The 19,963-nt window shown below is 38.8% G+C and overlaps 1 protein-coding gene across 3 annotated transcripts in view; it reads left to right on the top strand.

The window, feature by feature from the left end:
- The window catches only part of SMURF2 (SMAD specific E3 ubiquitin protein ligase 2), a 57,423-nt gene that overhangs the window by 26,433 nt on the left and 11,027 nt on the right, over window positions 1-19,963 (top strand). For 2 of the 3 annotated variants that reach the window (XM_040649748.2, XM_425380.8), the window contains exons 4-11: window positions 5,887-6,020; window positions 7,152-7,217; window positions 10,839-10,923; window positions 12,159-12,242; window positions 13,000-13,202; window positions 13,368-13,452; window positions 15,260-15,418; window positions 19,549-19,759. In XM_040649748.2, coding sequence (XP_040505682.1) covers window positions 5,887-6,020; window positions 7,152-7,217; window positions 10,839-10,923; window positions 12,159-12,242; window positions 13,000-13,202; window positions 13,368-13,452; window positions 15,260-15,418; window positions 19,549-19,759 — 1,027 coding nt within the window. Of the gene's footprint in view, window positions 1-5,886; window positions 6,021-7,151; window positions 9,576-10,838; window positions 10,924-12,158; window positions 12,243-12,999; window positions 13,203-13,367; window positions 13,453-15,259; window positions 15,419-19,548; window positions 19,760-19,963 lie in introns of those variants that run through there. The other variant, XM_015279908.4, reaches the window with a different exon arrangement.

The raw sequence follows: 19,963 nt of genomic DNA, 5'->3' as shown, positions 1-19,963 counted from the left end.
CGCTGTACTTGATTTTCTAGTGATGATGTCTGCAACATGCTTTGTACGTACTCTAGTGTTGTCTTATAGTAATATTTTCGTATTGACACCTGTAAAGTGAAGTAATAGACGGTATTTCCCTCAAACTGCTTGTTGTATTTTTTTTGTAGTACTACACTGTCTTCCTGTTCTTTCTTGCTCATTTTTGTCTCCTTTATATCATTTTCTGTCTCAGATGTTCTTTTATTACCAATTCTTACATTGTTATCGTTGCTTGAGCATCCTTCTGTGTAGTTGAGCAGTATAATCAGTATAGTATGTATATGTCGTGTTTTTCTTCTGTTTTTCTAAAACATAGAATATTTGGTATCATATGGTTTGTTAAAACTTTCATGTAGATTTCTTAGTGCTCATGCGTGATATATTTTCTGTCCTTTTTATCTGTGTATTTTCTCTTTAAAATGAGGAAGGGAAGTGAAAAGTTTTGCCTCATCATGTCCTTTTTTCTTTCCAATGCATTGTTCAGGTCTTTTTTTTCTCCCACAACTCCATTCTATACCTATGTTCTGTGTTTCAGTTGTCATCAGTTTGCCACTGCTCCCATATATCTGCCAGCTGTTACTTTGAAGTGAAGTGGTGACAGTGCAAGTAAGCCATTGACAGGAGTGGGTTAGAAGGGATTGTAGGTGCTCCATGTTCTCATGATTTGGAGAGTTGGTTGAATTTTGGAGAAGGTGCAGAAGACATGGGAAATGAGGGAGGAAGTTACTGTGCTGTAAGAGTAATGGGGAAAAAAAAAAAGTAAAATCTTTTGGAAAAAAAAATCCTTTTTGGTTGCGATTTTCAAGGAAGGATGAAGAGAAGGTATTTTTGCATTCTTTTATAAAGCAAATCAAACTTGTATCTTGATACTTCAGTTGACTTAGCTTTGAAGCAAGACTGTGATCACTGTCTGCATTGTTTTATACAAAACAGAGAGAGAAAAGGGGCTCCTAGCAGAATGTTTTGTTGAGGCAGATTTGGGCCATCTCTGTGTCACAGTACTTAAAATGAATTGTGTATGTTACTTAAAATGCACAGTTTTCCTTAAAGGTTCCTAGGTCTTCATTTCATTCTTCCCTCTCATTTGTGTTTCTGTTCATGGTGACTGGTGGCATAATCAAGCATAATCAATGGAGTCTTGGTGGTAGAATGCCTGCTTGCTTGCTTCTGCCACCACAAAGCATAGGAAACCCACCAGAGAAAGGTGGAGTTATGTAGATTATTTTTTTTCTGAAGTCCTGCTTTTCTTCCTACCATTTTTGTTGGTTTTTGAATGACTGCAGTAGGTTTACACACAGTAAATGGCATTCATTGAAGTCCCCTGTCCAGGATTTGTGTAGCAGGTTAACACTGCTGCTAATCTTGTGTATCACATAATAGCATATGAAAATGGCACACTAAGATGGATCTGCTGCAGTGTGTTTATGGAATAATGTCTGAATTAGCTGGCTAAGTCCAAGGGAATTTTGTTTTGTTAACCTGATTCAGCATAATAGATACTCTGTTGTATAAGATTTTTTTTAAAGAACTCTTTAGTGTTATAAAGAACAAAAAAAGTTTTGTTTTTGCCTTACATGGTCCTTAATTTCTTATTGTGAAAGGAAGCAGCTGAATTAGTTAGATGCTGATTAGTTAGACCTTAAGCCTAGATGGGTGTGTGTAGAGGGGGAAATGTGGAATGCTTTCCAGAAAGAAATTACCAAATAGTTGCTGTCTGAATGCAGTTTAATGTCAGCAAAATACCATGCTTACCCTGGATGTATTCCCTTCCTTATTTTCAGGCTTGTTTGTGCTTTCACTATTGTTAAGGGTTCTTCTCAAGGCTTTGAATAACCAGACTTTGTGTCTATAGATCTTCTTGCACTAAAAGCATTAAAATGCTATCTAAACTGTACCAAATGGCTTTTGTTCCCTTCCTCACCCTTGTTCCATAGTTTCAGTCTATTTCACAGCTTTCCCACTCTCACCTATTTACTCTAGCCTGTTCCAGCCTTTTCTGTCAGTCTCTACCCTTATGGCACAGCAAGCCTCTAGAAGATACCTATGCCATAGTCTGCTCCTCGTCCCTCCTTTGCTCTGTGGCCTTCCAGTGTGCACCCCAAGATTCTAGCAAGGACTCATGGCTTTTCCTCCTTGCTGCACCTCTCCAACACAGCTAATTGACTCTCCCAGCTCCTGCGACTACTCCACTCCCCAGCATCTCCTCGCTGCAGGTTCGAGTGCTGTTCTGCGCCTCTGCCTTCTCAAGCTGTAGCGCTGCCCCAGGCAGAACCACCACTCTCCCTTACCATCACTGTGCAACAGTTTGGTCTCCTTGATGTGGCTGTTTAGACCGATGTGGTGAAGCTTTTGCCCTTTGCATTCAGGTGGAAGTGTTGCTGGCTCTGGTTTGGCCTTCATTGGCAGATCTGGCTGTTCCAGCTCAAGCACGGCAGACATACGTGTCTTTGCTGAACCTTTGAGGTGTGTCTGTTGTGCAGTAGAAGCCCCTTTACCTGCTGTTTGCTTGGTGCAGCTGCTTTACAGTGTTTTTTTTAGGCTTAATTCAGTATTGGGCTGGGTCATACCGAGAGGGAGAACAGGTAACCAGTGCCACGTGTAGATGCTGTGTTCCTGCCCCAGCCCCTGGCTTGGTGCTGCAGGCTCAGAATACCCCTGTTACTCCCAGGGGTGAGAGCAATGTCAGGGTGGGGAGAAGAGGAAAAATCTGGGATGAAATTTTCATCATTTCTCTTCTCCCTCTTTTCCTTCCGCCTGAAAACGGTTGGTATCTCCAAGCATGACACTTCTGTTATATTTAAAGCAAACAGAAAAACAAATGTGGAAAAAAAAAACAACAACAGAAATTGGAAAGCACAGAAACAAACTAAATAATTTGTCCAGCACATAAAAGGAAAAAAAGGCTAAGTGACAGCATGGATTAGAAGTAGGGAATTCCTGGCTTCCAAGCCTGAGTTCATTCCTCTTGATGTTGCATTTTTCTCTCTTTCTGGAGGGAATACATCTGGCTTGTGATCAGGAAGAGATGTGTTTTTTCAGGAATAATTTTTTTCCACTTTCTTCATTCTGCTTTTCTACCAAGCTGAACTCTTCAGGGAAAATGTGTATAATGCCACGGGGCTGGAAGGCTGCGTGGTACCAAACCTTCCTGAGCGGGGTATCTTGGCACAGGAGGAGTACTGTCCTGGCAAAGATGAATTTATTTAGACAAAGTAACAATTGTCCCTATGGTGTACATTTGATTAAAATATTTTGCAGGTTTCCAGAGTGGCATTTACACGATTTTTGTCTAGAATTGAAAGTGCTGAGAATAGGCAGTGGTCGTAACGTTTCCAAACACATGATTCTCATCCGAAGCCCTAACTTTACAGATTAGGGAAATGCAGGGAAATAGACCAGATGCTCTGCAGTTAACAAAACATATATGGAAATTGAATTTCCACATTTCCACCATTCCATTAATAGTAATGCTGTTGAAGGATTGAAGTGGTGACATTGATATTGCTGATGGAGTGGAGTTTCAAAAATAAATAAATAAGACATCTAGGAACTTGAATAAATAATATAAGGAGGAGAAGAGAAGCATCCAATAAAATGAAGTTGTTTCATTTAACTTGCTCACTTTAATTTTTGGAACATTCTTTTTTAATAACAAAATTGCTAACTAAGGCTTATGTTAGAACTTTATTGCCAGATGTACAACAAATGTAACTTATCCACCAAATGAGTTGGGAACGTCAGCTTGTCCTTCCACCATTCTCTAAACGCAGCCATATATTTTCATGCCCAAAATTATGCAGAAACATAGATGCAACATTTCCCTCTAAAATCAACCAACAGTTACTGAACTATTTCTTCTCATTTCTTTCTCCTCTTTTCATTTGGTGAATGCAGCTTGCCTCGCTTATTTCCTTTAAATGAGTGAATCAGCCAGGTTTTCAGGTGCAAAAATCAGGGTAGGTGAAGTAGTTGTGTAGAAGTCCTCACCTGTTTGGTATGGATGGTTTACTGTCTGCATCTCAACCATGAGAACCTCACCCTGAAATGTTTCAGTAATTCTTGGAAACAGTGTTGTATATTCAGCTGTTCTGCATATTATTCAAACTGTTCTGTTGTGAAATTGTGTTTAACCATATACCTTTGACTTTTTTAAAGCAACAAGGAAAACTGGAAAATTCAAGACAGGTCATGATAAGTCTTTATTTTTAAGTGCACTTAGCTTGTTCTCATAAGAATTTATTTTAAGTACATAAAACATTGTAGACTGCAACTGTGCACGTGAATACCCATCTTCATCTCGTTTCTCTATGCAAAGTTGGCATTGTCAAGGTTGTAAGGCCAAAAATCTAACCTGTATGATGTAATCCATTTACTCTTTCAAAAACCTTGGATTTTCTTTGTGTCAGTTGTGGATTTTTTTGTTTTTGTTTTTTAATTGTGCACTGGTTGTTATTTTAAAAAAGACTTGTGTGTGTGCCTACATTGGGCTTGTCTGTCTGCTGCTTCTTGGAAGTCTCTGTCTGCAGGTGGTTAAAAAAAAAGTTCAAAGTTCTGCTTTGAGTTTTATACCATAAAGGAAAAAGGAAGAATTGTTAATTGAGAGCTTACATGACCAGAGCTGTAACTTTTAACCCTGAAAGCTAGATCAATTATTTGGTTTGCCAACCTTGACAGTATCATTTGTATCTTTATGAAATTACACAGATGTGTTGAAGCTGTAAAGTGTTCTGTCAGTGGGGAAGAGTTATGTAGGAACTGGCTGAATTATTTGATTAGCTTTCCTTCAAAAACAGACAGAGAAGTTCTACCTGGAACTAAACTGCAGAAGGCCAGAATCTGTGATCTGGGAGCAGTATCTAAGCATAGATACAAATTAATTTCCTTTGACTTAAAAACTACTAATATTATTCAGTATTGTCAATAACTGGTATATCATAGGTGTTTTGAAGTTGTCCGCTGTAAACCAAGACCAGCTCACAAAGCAATTGCTTTGGAGGAGCAATTCAAGCAAACAAACAAACAAGAAGCAAAGATGCAGTAGCCTACGGTGTGCAGGTTTCCTCATGTTGATGAGGCACCGATCTGGGTTTCTCAGAGCATTTGTGTACAAGTGCTGGCATGACACAGTTTGTGTTTGAGCTGGGAGCGTGGCACTTACCCACTGAGATATGGTTATAAACTTCTTGAAATGGGTCACACTTGTGAAGTAACGTGTGCTTCAAACTGGGCCTTTCTGGTGCTTTCTTAGTAATAATCGACAGCTTCCTGGAGGTTCACTGAGTGCAGGTTTGTAGCTGGGTTTACCTTCTGTTTTCCTGAGTGAAGAAGAAGAGCAGTAGGGTGACTTGCACTCCCAGTGGCTGGAAGAGTAGCCTGAGAAAAGCAGTAGGTGGAATGCTGCAGAAGGTTGCTGAACTGTTTCTATCCTGGCATCTGCAATGTTCTGTGTGCAAGTGCTGCTAACTAATACATCCTCCACGAGCATCGCCATGATTTTCCATTAGGCTGAATGTAGGCATGATTCAGAGCATGTTCACCGCCTTGGGGGAGATGTGGCCACAGAGGCCAGGCCAGGCTGTCAGGGATGCTGTTTTAAACAGTTTTTAGTAGACTTTGGATTCTTATGAGTGCCTTTGTTCAGAATCAGGATTTTAGATTAATTTGTGTTCTAGTAAATTCCTTCATGAGATGTACTTTCATTACAGTGTAATGTGCACATCCAAAGATGAGTTGCTCTTGCTAGTGAAGTGTGTGTTCAGTTTTTAATGTAATGGCTGATAATTCTTTTCCCCCAAGGTCATTTCTGGAGCATCTTCAAAGTATTCAGTAAATGTCATTCACAGTACTGTTCTTCACGTTTTTCAGGTATATTGGGAAATCAGATTCAATAACGATCAGTGTGTGGAATCACAAGAAAATTCATAAAAAGCAGGGAGCTGGTTTTCTGGGCTGTGTGAGACTTCTTTCAAATGCCATTAACCGCCTTAAAGACACTGGTTGTAAGTAAGCTAAATGCTAGTGTTCTCCTTCAAATGTCTTATGTGCAGAAGTGTTAAAGAATGGCACTTAATTGAGTTTGTGTTGGTTTTAATGAAGCTTGTATATTCCAAATGGTTTGGTAGTTCGTAACTGTGCTTTGGTGCTGAGGATGGGTGGGTTAGAGAACATAACTTACTGTTGACTTTCCAGTTCCTTTGCCCAGTTCGTGAAAGCAGTGGTGGATTCAGCACAGCAGTCTGGCTGTGCATTGTCATGACTGAACTTACTGTGTTGGAGTTTTGAAGGAAGACAGATTCTGATTACCTTCAAACTTCCTTTTTATTACCTTCAAAAATGCACAGGGTAGATGGAAAGGTAACCCTCTCTTGAAGTGAAAGCTATAGTTTAAAATGTCTGGGTCTTCAAAATTAACTCAGTAAATTCTGTCATAAAATGTTGTTTTATAACACAGCTTTGCATTTACATCTAAAAAAGTTAATGTGTAAGTCCCTGTTTCATCATTATCTTTATGGGTGTTGTTTACACTGATCAGTCACAATGCATTTTTACTTCTGAACAAAATCTGGCACATCGTTTGTGATGGAAAATTAGTGGTTGCCAATAAAGGTCATTTAAAAAAAAGAAAGGTAAGAGGGTAACTTGGTGGCAGAGCAGCCTTCTGAGTTTACTTCAAACAGATCCCCTGCTGATAAAGTCAGAACTGAAATTTTTGTTTTAAAATATCTCTCATTGCATCAGCATTTCAGTACATTACATTTTGCTCTGTTATATTAAGTTCTACTGATACAGTGTGTAACAGATGAATTGATTCTGCAGGCTGGCTCTGCTATGAGACGTACCGTGAGCTCCTTATGACAGCTGCTGGTCAAGGGGGCTTACTTTCTCAATCTGAAGTAAGCTTCTGTTAACAGAGCTTTGTGAAGTAGGGCAGACATTTCAGAAACTTGTTTTCTATTTTAGAATTATAGAAAATTGTCTCAAAATCTTTAATATTGCTTCCCTTCTTGAATTTTGCTTCTTGAAGTCCTAATTGTCTTCTGCTCGGGTTAAATTTGTTCTGATGGTACTTCAGAGTGCTTTTCAAAGACATCAAAATATTGTATGACTTAGACTGTGTCCTTGTTTTGTAGATCAGAGATTGGATCTGTGCAAGCTTGGGCCAAATGACAATGACACTGTTAGAGGACAGATAGTAGGTAAGTGAAGCTTTCAATCTTTGAGTTCACTTGGAGCTGAGCAGTAGCTGTAGAAATACCCTTCCTAGACATCAGGTTTCCGTATTTATTTATTTTTTAAATTCAGCATCTAGTGCCAGAGACACTCGGACCTACAGATAAAAGTGTGAATGCAGAGAATTGCCAAATGTAAAAACAAAATACATACTGTAGTAAATGTTGGGAGAGTTAAGATGCTACAGAGGTCATATGAAAACTATTTAGGAAGTGTTGAATTTCTCAGTAAACAAAAGTAGCAGTTTAATCCTTGAACTACACATTTCTTGTCCATTGAGAGCTCCAGCAAAGTCGTGCTTCCTGTATGTTTTGGGCAAGATTAGAACATCTTGCTGTAGCAGGAGTGGGTTTCTGTTTGGGGCTATTTGGTCAATTCATTTTGGGGTATTAACAGGCCTGTCTCCAGTCTTGGTAATTGTGCTTTATCATTCTATTGCTCGTGAGCCTTAAATAATTTAAGAATGAAAAAATAATTTCTTAAACCTGAGAAATTGGAAAAAATGAAGCATCCACAAATGACTTCATAAACATTTTGGTGCATTGTGAGTTGTTTCAGAAAACAGTGTTTTGAATAGGTACCTTCAGAAGTCAAAAATAGGTAGATCAGGAGAAAAAGTCTTTCTGGCAAAATGTTGATGAAAGTTTTTGGAGGTAGGGGTGAAAAAAGTGAGTTTGCATGTTCACTTTTATGTTCAATTCCTGCTTCAAGTAATATCCAAACAGCATTCTGTATTGTCAGCCAGAGAAAACAATCAGCTTTCCTCTAGGTCCTGTTAAATAATACCTACGGCTTTATCTCTTCATGTTGCTTTAATAATCTGTGTAGCATCTGATCTGTGAGTGTTTGCATGGTATTCAGATAAGAGTAAGGTGGCCCAGTAGGGTCAAGCGCTGTTAGAAGTGGAGTTGTAGGTGCACTGCTGATGCTTCGGACCATTCCTGAGCATTACGTTTTCCGTGCAAGCTTACACAAAAGAACAGAAGTTAAACCAGACGTTTTTCTAGGCAGTTCAGCTTGCTTTTTAGTTTTTGCTCCAGTATGCTGGTCCCCTGATCACCCAGGCTGTGTGCATCTGTGTGGGTTTTTTTTTGTTTTGTTTTGTTCTGTTTTTCTGAGCTGCTTTTTCAGAAGAATCTGAGCACAGCTGAGGAGAGGGCTTGTTCAGGGCCTGCTCCAAGCAGCAGAGATGTCCCCTGCCCGCAGCCATCCTTCAGGCATGATACTAGCAGGGACTGTGCCCTCACACCGTCACATGCTCTCATGCTGCCCTCCAGAGTACACAGCATGCATCCTTGTTGTCATGAGAACAGCAGTATTAACGTGGGTGCTTTAAGTGGGAAACAGAAAACTAAGCAGAAAGATCTCAAGGCTGCTGGGATGCCACATAGGAAACCTGGCTCAAATGCCACGTGTGGGCATGGCACATACGCTCTAGAGACGTGGCACAGATAAGCAGCTGTCAGCCAGGTGGCCAGAAACCAGACTGACCAGTCAGCTTAAGCTGATGTGGTTGTGAGAAGTGGTACAGCCAAAGAAGCATTTGTTCATTTGGCATGCTGTTGGGGCTGTCCTTAATTAGTAGGAGCTGCTGGTCATGCATTAAGCCTACAAAAAAAAAAAAAAAAAAAGCACAGCTTGTTAGGTTACTGCTGAGACTGTTAGAACACCTCTGTATGTTGTGCTTTATGCTGTTATCATCAGAAAGGTTTCCTCAGTCATGGCTGTGTTTTAATTTAGTACATGCTCAGCAAAATGCAGAGACTCCTGTCTCTTTTGTTGGAAATGTCATTATTAATCTTCTTACATTTTAATCTTTCTACACTAATACAATTTGGATGAATAAGTGAATGAGCCTGAGTAAGTCAGGTGGTTCCACTGCAGTTGTTACATGGTGGAGAAATCTTTTAAAATTAAGTAACAAAGTAGAATGAGATGTAAATGTACTCCCAGTCCTTTTAATGATAAATTGTCCTAAGTGAGGAGGCTATGCCAAATGGGAAAACAGTATTAAAATGTCACTGATATCTTCAGGTGATAATAACCCTAGAAATCAAGTACACAGTGGGTGTGGCTTTATAATTTGGGTCAGGGAGCAAGAAAAGCTTTGTTTTAAATATTTGGGATTGTTTTCGAAGGGGGGAAGAAGAAGGGGACACTTCTGAGTAGTGGATGCAAAGGGCACCTGAACTGTGTCTTAATCTTGCAGCTGTCTTCTGTGCCACCATTTTATTTCTGATGTGGCGGTGCAGAAAAAATGAGTCCTTACTCATTACAAAATGAAGCCGTGCACAAATTTTGGTCCTCACGTAGGCAAAGAGGAGGTAATTGCCTTTGTTTAGTTTCATTTTTGTCTGTGTGTATTGCTTGCCAAACCTTGCCTACATGCAACAATGTGAACTTGTGATGTGTGGGTTTGTTGCAGAATAAATACATAACTTAAGATTTCATGTTGTTTGAAATTAAATGTAAGGTACATTTTGCTCTAAGAAGTTACCGTGTAGTGTTAGTGAATGTGGAAGTCAAGGAGTTAATGCTGATCAGGAGTAAGGCAAGCAGGTGCTGCAGGGTTCCTGGGTTGGTCTGGTGAAGGCCCAAAATCTTAAACTTCAAAGCATGCTGTCGTTGACAGTTGAGCATCTCTGGCAAAAGTTACAGGTGGTGTTCCATCGCTGCTTAACTTTGTGATCTGGGTGAGTGTTCGGTGTGTATAGACTAAGGTCTGGAAGTTTATTCTGCTTTGCATGTAGACGGAGCCTGAACAGCTGTCCAAGGGCACAGTAATGCCGCCTCAAGAAATGTGTCACAGCACGGGTTTAGTTTTTAAGTAGTCGTCTTATTGTTAAAAGCAAAACAAAACATCTTTAAAAGTAACCCACAGCAATGCAAATGTCCTAAGGTGTCAGATTAGACATTTGCTAATTATGATACTGGGAACAAAGGCTGCCCCTAGAAATCGGTTTTCATAACTGCTCAGGAGCTTCAGACATAAATATTCATTGCAAGGAAACATTTTTTAAAAGAAATACAATAGTGATACAGTTTGGTTTTGCTGAGGGCAGTAGGGACTTTGCAGGGTGCTGAGCATTGCTTTGTGTGTGTTGTGTTTGACTTCCTATCACTAATGTCTGAAAGTAACTAACCCATGAAACACACAGCACTTCCAGCAGTTCAGTTCTGCTTGGTTTTGTATGTGTGTATAGACTTATCATGTGCTCATAAAATGTGTGGTAAGGAGTCAAAAACACGTTAGCAGTACATCCTGGCCCTAGCAGTACACTAGTATGGCCCACTTGCTGCCAGAGCCATTCTGTCCATCAGGACAGCTTGGTATGTTAGTCCCCTTCCTACAGGGGAAAGCTAATGACAGCTTCAGAGTGAACTTCTTTTCCTGCCTTAATTTGCATTCATATTCTTTGAACTATATCTATTTAAATAACGTGTAGAGTATTAATATGTGGAATATAAAAACTATACAGATTGTGGTTCAGCTTAGTCCCCCAAATTGTGCTGTTTCTCTTTTTAAATGTACCTGTAAGTCACATGCAGATGTCATATCTTTAATGATTCCTTTATTATCTCAATAGTAAGTCTTCAGTCCAGAGACCGGATAGGCACGGGAGGACAAGTCGTGGACTGCAGTCGTTTGTTTGATAATGATTTACCAGATGGGTAAGCAGACTCTACTATCAACACAAATACAATTCACACAAAGGACTTCTGTGGTAATGGGAAGTCGAAGTATAAATGGGCTAATTTATTTTTGTTCTCATGCTGTAGAGTGCTATGGTTTCAAATTTAGGAGCAGTAAATTAGCCAAGGTTACACAGAACAGTTAATAGTTTGACCCCTGTCTTTTTTGGAAAACAGGAGCTGGTGGCATATATGCATAAATGCATTTTTAAAATACTCTTAAGAAAACATACCTTCTAAATTACATACGTTAGTTTTGTAGCAGTGCAGTGTGCACACAGGCCTGGCTATCTTCTACTGAGCTGTGCAGCTGTATATACTGTAGTAGAAAATGGTGTTTTTTCTTCTTTCATGTAAATCGTGGTGAAGAAAACATGATTGGAAAAGATAATGGAGCCTGAGTTCTTGCTGTCCTTACCTGCCAAACGCTGGGCTTGGGATTTTGATTTTTCCCTGTGGGAGTTAACGACGTCATTAACACCTAAAACAGTTTTGCAAATACAAAAATATGCTCTGTTTTAGGTTCTGGTGTTGTCATCAACTTTTTCAGAGCAAACACAGAACCTCGGAGTGTGATTCTTGGCAGGTAAAGACAGGACAAACTCATCAGGTGATGAGCTTTAACATGTAAATCATCATCTGGGTTCTAAGCAGCAATGCTTTGTTAATTTGGAATCTGAGGAAGTCAAGCATGTTTTTGAAAATGCTTTTAAACTATCACTTAAAAATGCTCACTGTATAAATACTGCATATTTAATTGTGTGACTGCAAAGTTAGCTGTACGGCCTCATGTATTTTGGAGTGCAAAAATAATAATAATGAAAAAAGCCTTCTTAATTGAAGGTGAGTTTTTAAATGAAATTAAGCATTGCATGAAGGTGCTATGAGAGGACTTAACTTTTACTGACCACTGATCCTATTAAGTTTAGAAAAATAAAATAAGTTTTTCCAGTGGCTATTTGAATTTAATTAAAATTCAAATATTTATTGAACAAGAAGGTGTGATTTTGTTAATAATAGGCCTGCTTCTAAGGGAGAAGCATGTAAAATTAATTCAGAGTTGAACTTCCATTTCTTTCCTGTTACCTTGTTCAGCTAACATGATTCATTATAGTGTAAGTCTTCCTGAGTTGGCATTTATGGTGTAAACACTCTGTGCCCTGGTTTCCTGGAAATACCACTCATTGCCTTATCTCTGCATGTCTGAATTGTAGGTGGGAGGAAAGGAGAACTGCTTCTGGAAGGATCCAGTATTTAAATCATATTACAAGAACAACTCAGTGGGAACGACCAACACGGTAAGAAATTGTTTGTGAGACCATGCATATGGTGATGTTTGTCTGCTGACCTGGAACACTGGCCACGAGAAAGTCTTAAGTGTCTACCAGGAGGTATTCTGCATTCCAGTGTCCCTCTGCAAACACATAGCCCATTTACACCATCCTTGGCTAATGCACTTCCTTAAAAGGGATGAGACATTATAGCTTTCTGAGGCTTATCAAGGCAAGGTGAGAAAGCTTGGGCTAAGTGCTGCTCATAAAATAATTATAATAATAATTTTACTCTCAGCACTTCGTTTTTTAGGATGGAAACTGCTCGTTGCCAGCATTTGATGTGATGTGACCTTGATCCTGTAACATACGTCATATACTGAAGTGTTAGGTCAGGCTGTAGAGTAGGTGAAAAGGCTTACTAATTACTCTGGGAGGAACTCAGCAAGCACAGGACAGCTATCTGTCCATCATCAAGGCACCTTGGTCCATGACTCGACTGCTCTGTTCTGCAGCCCATAAAGTTTTCTAAGAGCCTTTAGATGAAGCTTTTAGTAATACAGACAGACAAAAGCATATAAAGGACAGTGGGGAGGCCGTCTTGCCTGGAAGTGCCATGACTCTCAGATTTCTGCAGGACAGGTTTCAGCAAGCACTCTAGTTGCTTCCCATGCATAAATGTCTCTACACCAACTTTTGATTCAGATTATCTGAAGTAATGGTGACAGAAAAGTCGATTAATTCTGGTATGGAAAGCAAGTAATTTTCACATTTTTCCCAACAGGCCAGCATCAGAATACTCCAGTCCAGGCAGACCACTGAGCTGTTTCGTGGATGAGAACACTCCAATTACAGGAACAAACGGTGCCACATGTGGGCAGTCATCAGATCCCCGGCTGGCAGAGAGGAGGGTCAGGTCGCAGAGGCACAGGAATTACATGAGCAGGACACACTTGCACACACCTCCTGATTTACCTGAAGGCTATGGTATGTAAATTAGTTAATTTTAGATATTTCAGGTAACTGGGAAAATGGGCTGTGTCTTCTGTATGTTAGGTCACTTTGGTTCCTTACTTTGGGGTAATCGGTCTGTATGAGTTTTTGTATTACGTATTTTGTTCTCATAATTGTTAATTTGTCTTGATTTCACAGAGCAAAGGACGACTCAGCAAGGTCAGGTCTATTTTCTGCATACTCAGACTGGTGTTAGTACATGGCATGATCCAAGAGTACCTAGGTAAGAAAATGATGAAGGTATCCTTAAGTTGTGGAATTGAAACAGTTCCCAATGCTGTCCTTGGAGCCATCTGTGCAGTATTTTATTTTTTGCCTGTTGGCCCCTAAAAAAATTATTTGGACAGCCATGTCTTAAAACAGATATGCAACACCTGGAATCAGTTAACTGTATGAATTTCAGCCGAATCCAGATTTTAATATTATGCATAGTAATTAAACAAAAAGTAGAATCTGAGTGCTTCCAAAAATGTCGATTTATCTTGGTCCTTCCGTTATAATTTTCAGTGGCTTTTTTTTTTTAATATGTGCTGTTTGAAGTTGGCAGTCACTGTTGGCATTGATGGGAATTGTAGCAGCTCTGTCAGTTGCTACTGGTGCTCATTCTCATGGAAATGGATTTTGGATTTCCTGGGAAGGATTAAAGTGCCTCACAGCTATAACTTCACTGCGTTTTCAAATGATTCTTCTAATTGTTTTTAGTACTATTTCTCTGTTATAAGACAATTCTTCATTATGATACATTATCTTCAGACTTGAGAGTGCAACAGAGTTGACAGTTGTGCATTAGGAGGGTTTTGCTCACATGATTTGCGTAGTATATAAAACTAGAAACTAGATTTCTCTAGAAGATATATTGACAGATGAAGAAAGTTAAGTTTCCTTAAGTTTATGGTGTAATGATTATGTACAAAATCCAAAATGCTGCACTTAGGTGTGGCAGCAGAAACTGTGTCTCTGAGAACAAAATTTGGCTGTTTGCATGTACCAGCCGCAGTGACAAGGGATACAGCTTATGTCATTTCTAAGAAATACTGTATTTTTATGTTAATATGCCACAGTTGCTAAAAAAAAAAATAAGCCTTGTGGTTCACAGGGCTGTGTTCAGCACTGTGTGCATGAGCAGTATCAGCAGAAGCTCAGTCCCAGGGCCTCCTATTTCCTTTTGTAGCTTCTCAGTCTGCTGAGCCCCTGCAGGCTGCATCTTTCCAGCCCTTCTGTCCCTGAGCTCTTTCCTACTATCAGCCCATAGGATACTGGGGGATCTGAGGACTTGTACCTTCAGAAAGTACTGCTCTTGGCAGTATTAATTATATGCATAAAAATGTGCATGTATTGATTTTTAAAAAAAGACTAATAGTTTGTCTTCACTGAACCTCTGAAACAAATGTAGTCATGCTGTTTTCAGCAGAATTTTCTTAAGACCAGTGTAGGTTTCTCTGTGTTGCTTAGTGCAGAGCTGAGTCACTGTGCTTACATTTTTTTTTTAAAGGTTTGAAAGCTTTTGCTAGAAAACTGTTTTCTTCCCACTAGTATTTAGGGCCCGGGGGCAAGAATCACCTGTGGCATACACATATCCCATGTGTAATTCTTCATGGAAAGTGTAACTCTTCCCAAATACAGTTCTGTTCTGTAGGAGTTTTTGATGTGTGATTCAGAGCTCCTTACATGACTAATGATGTTTTAAAAATGCTTTCTGTCAGAATTGGTGTAGAATTGCAGTTCCATTTTAGCAAATGTGGCAGTGGCCTTTATTTTTGTTTTAAGCCTGTATTAATTTAACATCTGAAGTTGGTTTGTACAAAAGAAAGCTATTTGATAAGAATTTTTTCCCTACAGCAAGTGTTCTGGGGTGTGTGTTTTTTCTTTGGTGGGCTTGCACCTTGGGAGTAGAGATTCCAGCTGAACAGATCAAGTTTCTGAAACAATACATTTTCTCAGACTTCATGGAATTGTTCTGTTACATTTACACTTGTTTGGCTCAGAGGCCAAATGCTGAGGTATTTTTCATTTTATATTTGTTTTCACAGGGATCTTAGCAACATCAATTGTGAAGAGCTTGGTCCACTGCCTCCTGGATGGGAGATCCGAAATACAGCAACAGGCAGAGTTTATTTTGTTGACCATAACAACAGGACAACGCAGTTTACAGACCCACGGCTATCTGCTAACTTGCATTTAGTCTTAAAGTAAGTCTAAAGTCTCCAGAATGTGTTGAATGTAATAGAGGAAAGAAAGTGACTCTTGAGGTGTACTGGATTTTGTACTGAGATGCATTCTGCCATTAAGTAGTACTTGAGGCATAATAGTGACGTTCTGTGATGCACTGCCAGCCTACTCTGTTACGTAGCAAAGATGGTTTGATTGTTCTTGTATTTAAAACGAAACTGAAAAAAGGAAAAAGAAACAAATAACACTGCAGAACAAACCGAAAAGCAAAACAAACAAATCCCTCTAGCAGTATATAGACAGGAATGTGGCTATCATGGTGCCAAGAGTGGAGGCCAGGAGGGAGGGGGAAGCAAGTGCCTTCCCATGCAAAGGCTGGCCTGTGGAATTTTTTTCCAATGGTGAGAGACACTTTCTTTCCTTTTCTTTTTGCTTAGTGCTACTTTCAGTGATGGAGTATCTGTTTTTTAAAAATATCAGCTTGCATTCAATACCCAATTCAGGTAGGCAAGAGTATAGAAGTGCCCAGCTACTCCCCTGAGAGAAAAAGAGAAATAATTCAGTTCCTGTTTTCAGTTCTAAGGTAAGACTAGTTGAGATGTTCTCAAAGTAAAAGACCCAAATAATTTGAATTGGATTTTTTTTTTTTTTACCACAAAAAGAAAAAAACCAAACATTTTTTCTGCCTTAGTGCAAACATCACATATTCATATCACAATTTTAGAAAGAGGAGGAAACTGAATAAGATTCTGGATTTTTTTATTCCCAAGCACTTGTTTGTCACTGGGGAACTCTACTGAAAATGGAAACCAAAAAGCAAACAAATGTTTCTGGTTTGCCTCCACGTGGCTATCAGTTCGTCCAAGCTCTGCAGGAATTTGACTCTACTGTTTCTCTTATTAGCACCTTTTAATACTTTGGGGAAACACCTGTGAAATATTAGGTTATTAGCTGTTCAGTGGAAGAAATAATAAAGAGTTGGTTAGGAAGAAAGTCACGTGCAGCCCTAGGCAAGGATAAGTGTGAGGCATAGTCTTTTAACAAAGAGAATGCTTAGGAAGGGAAGTTGAAGGGAACGATAATGGTAGCAAGCAGACAGACAGAATAAGGAAAGAAAAGTAACGTCCATTAAGTGCATTTGTGTTTTGTGTAATACACAAAAGTTGGCCAGACTTTGCCTGCCTAATATCCATTTGAACTTAATAGCCCAAAAGGGAGAGGTGTCTAAATATTGACAAGTATTTCTTTGGTTAGAAAGTCATTGGTATACATCTGTAAATTACAGAGCTTAAGTAAAAGTTCCCATCATCCACACACTGAATTCAGACATAGATATTTTACCCAAAGATAATGTCAGACCCTCTTAACTCTAACAAAGTAATTCCCAAAGCGCAGAAAGTTAGTTAACTGGACTTGATTTAAAACATGGTCCTTCACAGGTAGGTTTATTTTCAACGGTAGTAGGGACACAGTGGCTGGGTTAACGTGTTGTGTAGGACAAAGTATAGCTTTTCATCTAGAAAATCCACTTTGTCTTTCAAGTTCAGAAACCACATTACATTTCTTTAAACTTAAGTACACTGTAGTAGTTCTTTCTCATTTGTACATCTGTCTTTCATTAGGAAAGGATTTCAGAAATCCAACCAGCAGTGTCATCAGCAAAGTCTGCTGCCTGATAAATCTTCCCTGGTGTTTGTTCTTTTATTACACCAAACAGGATATGTGAAAGCTTTTTAATTTGTTTTATTTAATTGTTAATTAAATAATTTTAAACAAATTGTCATTTGTTATTAAAAAAAAAAAAAAAAGCAATATACCTTTGGCCTTTTGGCCTGACATTTTTAATTATCTGAGAAATAAGTTCAGTATTTGGGTGGGATGGGTGGGATAGTTTTATGTTAAAAGAAAAAAAAAATGCTTTCAGTAGTGCTGAGTTTTCTGTCAAGCTGAGTGAAGGAGTTTGTTCTTCCAGTGATGGCATTACAAGTTATGAAAATAATCAAACTTGTTATCCAGTTCTGTTTTTAAAATGTTAGCCAAGAGTTCATGATAGGTTTTGATAGTTATGGTACCTGAAAAGTACTTAGCTGTATCCTCAAAGTACAGCACACAATCAAGCATACTCATTCAGCTGTGAAAACAAACAAAGAAATTACATTTAATTACTTCAAGCACTGCGGATTGTTTAGCTAATGCTATACTGATTATTTTTAGTCTTATACAGAGAATGGCATTTTATTTTTTCTTCTAGTTCTGCTTTGTTTTAGATTGGTTTAATTGATGCATACATCTTGAACTCATGCTTATTTCAGAGATTGCATTTTCTTTAAGACTAACTAGTTCCACGTCTAGGTTACTGTGCCTTTATGCTGTGAAATGTGGTACCACTGTATGCTCACTTTAGTATATATTGTTACCTTCTCTGGTAGGTATACACAAGGGGTATTTTCATAAGATTGTTCTCCCAGAATTTGAAAAAGCAGAAGGCAGAATAATTTTGCTTTAATTTGTTTATCAATTAAATGCAGTTTAATTGAGATTCGTGTTTAGAACTAATAATGAGTACAAAAATATCACGCATGTAGCACAAATGACATAGAACTGTATTCTGGAACCACATCAAGAGTCTACGTAAGCTGTTGTAATGACTTGGTTTCTTGGGATTGACTTTTAAAATAACTGTTGTTTATTGTAATAATGTGATCAGCTTAGGAATAAAGGTTGCCTTATTTTAAAACAATCAAGAGAACACTGAATCTCACAAAATCAGTTAAGCTGATTTCCAAAGTATTGCATCTTAGGGCATTGTGACAGAATTGGATTGCTGTGCATTATTGTCTTCTTATAGCCCAGATGTAAAATGATAATATTATTAATAATAAGCTTTCAGCTGTTGCTGAGCTGATCTAAACGTGTGTCATTGCAGGGGTTTCTAAATGATAGGTTTATAAGACTACTGATATAGATGAGCCCAGTAAACTGGTGTAAATTTCCCTTGAACATGGTTCATGCAAATTAACTTTAAATAAAAGGTTTGAAAATAACAGAATGGCTGTCAGAACCACAGGGCAAACTGAGAACACTCCCACTTCTTTTTTTAATTACCAGAAATGAGTGCTGTGGTGGTGAAAGCCCTCTGGAAAGGAAATTTGGTTGGTCGAGGGAGCTTTCTCAGTAGACTTTGTTTCAAAACAGGCCATAGACTGATATTTTAAAATGTATTGAAGTTGTGTGTGGTTCTATCTCATGTGTTTGGTCTTTGATGTTGAAAAAAAGTTACTAACATTCCATTGGAAAAAAAAAAAATATCTGAATTGTGACCTTTCCTATTTATCCAATAAATTTAGGATATCATCACATGTCCTGCACAGAGGCTGTGCTTTCAGGGAAAACACAGCTGTTGTCCTCTTGTTTAGAAATGCCACACTAAAAAGCTAGGTCATACAAAAACACCTACTTAAGAAGTGACACAAGGAAGGACATCTCTGCTCAAAACTGACTTTGTCCAGCAAGAAGTTACATTTACAAAATCTCTTAGAATTGCTAGTAAAAATACTTGCTTATCTGTGCCAGTTAGTTACATGTGAGCTCCCCACATTCCTGTGGTCCAGACTAGGCCAGGTATAAGGGACAAGGTCCTTGCCAAGCTGCCAGTACAAACATCTTTTTGTAAGCTTACTCTTTTCCATACAAGCCATTTAAAACAGACTACGGTATTGAGTGTAGATTAGAGGCATAATGTTTGGCTGATCCCTGAATTTTAAATTGGAGGAAGGCAAAACACACAAAGGAAATATGGAAATGGTATCTGAGAAATTCAGTGTCAGCAGCTTAGTAGTAAAAGTGTATGGTTAATACCTTATTATATTGTGCTGTAACCTTTTACATACTTTGTAGAGTAGTACTAATAGAAATAACTAACTCTAAAAACAACTGACAGTTGCCAAGAAAGACAGAAGCATATGTCTTTAGTCAGGATAAAGTCTCTCTGAATTTACTCTTTTCTAGGCCTGAATGTTGTTAGTGTAATCACAGTAATGATAGTAAATTGAAAGTACGTTAGTTACTAAGACTTAACCTTTAAGAAACACATGAAGAAAACAGGAGACGTATGACTTGAATATCCGCAAACAGCTGTGTTTGTTTCTAGCCGCCAGAATCAACTTAAAGATCAGCAGCACCAGCAGCAGCAGCAGGTAGTGTCCCTGTGTCAGCTTCCAGATGAGGCAGAGTGTCTGACTGTGCCAAGGTACAAACGAGACCTGGTGCAGAAACTCAAGATCCTGAGGCAAGAGCTGTCACAGCAGCAACCTCAAGCTGGCCATTGTCGTATTGAGGTCTCCAGGGAAGAGATTTTTGAGGTAATTTGAGAACTTGACCCATTTGTTAACATTGAGGGAAGGGGAGGAGGGTTATCCATAACTGTCTGAAGAAGTCATTCAGGTAGACAAAATGTTGAAGCCTGGAGTTAAAGCTGGGATTTTGCCAGTGGTGAATGGGGAGAGGAAGCATTTTAGGGGGATATTCAGAACAATTGTGTATATAAAATAGATGAGTTTACCACA

Source organism: Gallus gallus, chromosome 18, assembly GCF_016699485.2.
Source record: "Gallus gallus isolate bGalGal1 chromosome 18, bGalGal1.mat.broiler.GRCg7b, whole genome shotgun sequence".
Taxonomy (NCBI): domain Eukaryota; kingdom Metazoa; phylum Chordata; class Aves; order Galliformes; family Phasianidae; genus Gallus; species Gallus gallus.
This window is presented reverse-complemented; position numbering and strand designations above follow the sequence as displayed.